At 44.0% G+C, this 3,957-nt stretch overlaps 1 protein-coding gene across 1 annotated transcript; it reads right to left on the bottom strand.

The window, feature by feature from the left end:
* Positions 1-920: 920 nt before the first annotated feature.
* Positions 921-3,162, bottom strand: LOC120675244 (putative ubiquitin-conjugating enzyme E2 38). Its single transcript, XM_039956359.1, has 5 exons — positions 2,660-3,162; positions 2,515-2,578; positions 2,160-2,299; positions 1,752-2,063; positions 921-1,535 (listed from the first exon to the last, which is right to left on the bottom strand). Exons 1-5 carry the CDS (start codon positions 3,101-3,103, stop codon positions 1,236-1,238), a joined length of 1,260 nt encoding a protein of 419 aa, XP_039812293.1. The 5' UTR covers positions 3,104-3,162; the 3' UTR covers positions 921-1,235.
* Positions 3,163-3,957: the final 795 nt, after the last annotated feature.

The following is a 3,957-nucleotide window of genomic DNA, read 5'->3' as shown; positions in this document are numbered from 1 at the left end:
AGAAAACGAACATTTTTTTGAATTCTCAGGTCATATTTGGTTCCAAAAAAATTTCTACAGTATTTATCACATCGAATCTTTGGATACATATATGGAGTATTAAATATAATTAAAAAATAACTAATTATAGAGTTTAACTATAAATGATGAGACAAATCTTTTAAATCTAATTAGTTCATAATTAAATATTAATTATCAAATAACAATAAAAGTGTTACAACATCAAAACTCAGAAAATTTCTCGAACTAAACAAGGCCGAGAATACCTGTGTGCTGTTGCTGTGTGTTGCGTGCGCGTCGAAGGACCGGGTGGTGCAGAAGCTGGCGCGTCGGCTCATAGCCGAGCTAGCTCCACCGGCAAGACCCAGACAGAACGGTCTGCACAACAGACAGAATGGTCTTCGCGCCGGCCGGCACCCCGTCGACCTCCTGGCTGCACAACAGACAGAACGGTCTACAGGGCAGGCATAAGCTGACACGGCTGGCTGAGGCCCTGTTTCCACCCCGTAAATACAAAAATATAAAATTTTGTAAAGGAGTTTTACTAATTTGAATTATTAAATAAAGTCTATTTATAAAACTTTTTGCATAGTTAGGCTGTAAATCACGAGACGAATTTAATGAGCCTACTTAATCCATAATTTGCAATAGTGATACTACAGTAACCATTCGATAATTATTGCTTAATCATGGATTAATTAGCATCATTAGATTCGTCTCGCTACTTACAACCCATCTGTGCAAAAAATTTTATAAATAGATTTTATTTAGTACTTCAATTTAGCAAGATTCCTTCGAAAAAAAATTTTGCGTTTACATGTAAAGGGAACAGGGCCTGAGATTACCAAGAAGGAAACGAGGCATCCAACAACCTGACAAGCAGCATCGCCGCTAAATCGGCAAAGGTGTAAAACCGACAAGAGCAACGCGCACATAAAAAACCGGCCGGCACACACCAAAACGCAAACGCAGCGCGCAGCGGCAGTAAACACCCGACCAAACGAATGTCGAAATTGCTGTTTATAGATGGAACGGAAAGACGCTACAGGCGCAGCTTGTCTCTAGAACTTCGAAAGTACTGGAAGAAATGGGGTGAACTTGCAGGCCAAATTAAACGGATGGGTCAGGTGATCGCGCATGGTTCTGGGGATAGAAACCCAACAACTACGCCGCCTCCCCAGAAGCAAAAGTCTGTCGATTCTCCTGTCGCGAAGCAAAATCTGCCAACCTCGCTCTCATGGCTTCAGGCTCGATGGGGTTTCTGCTGTCGCTTTGGCGGCTCCAGGTCCAGGTCCAGGATCCTGGAACTCTGCGCAGTCGACGCCTATCTTGGCGAAGTCCTTCAGCAGATCCGAGAGTAGCAGTTTCAGCGGGGCCTTGAAGCTGGCGGAGCAGCTCGCGCCACCATCGTTGACGTCCCGCTCGCCATCTCCGACAAGGCAACCGACTTGGGCACCGGCCATGTAGGACTTGCACCCTTTCAGGATTTTGCGCCCATGATTGCGGAAATGGCCAATGACGAAGTCTTCAAAATTCTGTAAGAAGTGAACATACATCAAATTTCGAAGCATCAAGATTGCGGAGCGGATCCAATGGATCTTAGTCTATTCATGTTTTTTTTTGTCACCCAAGAACATTCATCACCAATGAAAACGAAGATTAAAGACCATGGTTGCTTTAGAAAGAAAACAGAGATAAATATATCGACAGAAACATAGCAATGAAAAACACAAACAGAGCATACATCTTACCTTTGGTGGATTCCGAAGAGAGTACTGCATTGTTCTGCAGGATAGCAGAAAAGTCTTTTCATTATACGTCATAGATAGCTTCTCCCCAAGAGGACTGTTAGCAGACATAGCATGCCCAGCTTCATTGAAAAATGGTTTGGCATTCAACACCAAGGCCTGAATGGAGACCAAGACTTGCAGCATGGTTGAATTATCTGGGTTCCACTTCTCACATCCAGTACCAACCCAGGTGTCTAAGAGACTAAGACATACTCTTCCACATGCATAGAGATTTGGGTTAATTTGCAGTCCTCTAGAGCGGTATGTCACTTGCTGAAAGAAACATATTGACATTCATAATCTTAAAAATTGGAAACAAAGAAAAAAACAAGCTATCATAGATGCACGTGACATCAAAATATTCTTTACCGGAGGTATATCTGGATATTCATAAGGGAATTGGACATCAAAGAAGAAAAGCCCATCATGGTAAGGAGTGCCTGCTGGTCCAACGATGACAGCTCTAAGCAGGTCCATTCTATCCTCGTAAACTCTTACATATATTGTGTCTGTTCAATTTGTAGAAAGTACCAGTAAGTACATGAAAATAATTGCACACCATGTCATTTTCTGGTTAAATTGGTAAAGATCAACAGGTCTGCTCATCTGGTGAGCATGTAGTCAGGAAAGGGTAAGGACCAATATTATGAAACAGTCTGGATTAAACAAACCTCTAATATATTTAGAATATTAGACCATGAGAAAAAAAACAGTAGCCACTTACCTGGCAAATCATTCTCTAGGACTTTCCATTCATGCTGAATCTGCTTCAGCCAGGACTTCGTTGGCTGTTTAAAAACCAACTTAATATTGAATTGAGGAGATAAATGAAGATAGAGCATGTCCTAAGTTTAAAAATAGATAGCTACCTTCTTCCCAGGACGAGAATTTAATGAGTACAAATGATCACCATGGTCATTAACTGTATCAAATTGTTTAAATGTCTTGTATTTCTCATGAACTTCACTATAGATGATCTCAGCTTGACTGAGCTGATGTGGCATCTCAGCAGAAGTCCCCTGTGGTAAAACTGCTTCCACACCAGGTGGAATGTCCATGTAATTATTCGCACCAGAGTTAAAGCTGCTACCACTTTCCATCAGTGGATTGCTATTACTATAGTATTTATTGAGCTCCTCTCCAGTTGCCACACCAAACTGATTGTAATAATATGGAGCGAGCATCGTTAGGCCATCCCACGGAGGAAGATCTGTAGCAGTGATAGCACTTGAGCCGGCAACATTGCTATCATAACCTCCCAGGCCACCCCATGGGTCAACCTTTGTGAACTTGCCAGAAAGATCTGCAGACATACGACTCTGAAGTTGCCCAACAGAAAAGGAAAAATCAGCACTCTGAAGTTGCCAAACAGACAACATGTGATTAAAATTAAAAATAAAACAACAATTTTCTCATAATTTTAAAAATTTCCCAACATTTATTTTTCTCCACAGAGAATTTAGTAAAAATAAATAATGATGGGTTGTTTTTATAAAATTTAGCGAAAATGTTTTGTTGTTGTGCATCCATGCTGCCTTGCATTTATTTTATTGTTTGTGGTTCAGTTTGAATTTGAATTCTTGAATTCGAATTTGAATTGATTGTGTTTAAGCCCTTTTTCAGAAAATGAAAAACCTTTACTTTTCCTCCCCAACCGTTTCAGCCCAGCAGGCCCACTCTTTCCCCCCTCCCCCATTTTTCTTTTTCCTTCCCAGCCGGCCCAACTCCACCTTCCCTGCCCAAACGGCAGCCCGGCCTGCTTTGCCTCCCTCTCTCCCCCTTTCACTGCCGCGCAGGGCCCGCACGTCAGGGGCTTCTCCTACCCCGTGACGGACTAGGACTCTCCCGAGTCCGCCCGCATCCTGAGCCCGCGCCGTGCCTGCCTGCCTTGGCACGCACGCCAAGGAGCCCTCCCCGTCCTATATAAAGGCGCACTAAGCCCCCCTTGAACCCTATCCCGCAACCGTCGCCCTTGCTGCACGCCATGCCCTAGCCGCCGCCGCCTTTGGCAAGCTCAAGCTCAGAGCTCTCTGCTGCGCCGCCACTTCGCCGCTCCCCGTCGACTTCGAGCCGTCCAGAAGCTTCATGTCGAGGTGGAGATGCTCGCCGACCCCTTCTCTCCCTTCCTCTCGCTCTGCTCCGCCCGGATTTGCTCGCCGAAGCCCCG

Source organism: Panicum virgatum, chromosome 5N (genome assembly GCF_016808335.1).
Source record: "Panicum virgatum strain AP13 chromosome 5N, P.virgatum_v5, whole genome shotgun sequence".
Taxonomy (NCBI): domain Eukaryota; kingdom Viridiplantae; phylum Streptophyta; class Magnoliopsida; order Poales; family Poaceae; genus Panicum; species Panicum virgatum.
This window is presented reverse-complemented; position numbering and strand designations above follow the sequence as displayed.

Coding starts and splice junctions, on each gene's coding strand:
- LOC120675244 (XM_039956359.1), bottom strand. CDS start 3,103: ATGTCTGCAGATCTTTCTGGCAAGTTCACAAAGGTTGACCCATGGGGT. Junction 2,579..2,659: donor ATTCTCGTCCTGGGAAGAAG/GTAGCTATCTAT, acceptor GTTTTTAAACAG/CCAACGAAGTCCTGGCTGAA. Junction 2,300..2,514: donor CCTAGAGAATGATTTGCCAG/GTAAGTGGCTAC, acceptor CAAATTGAACAG/ACACAATATATGTAAGAGTT.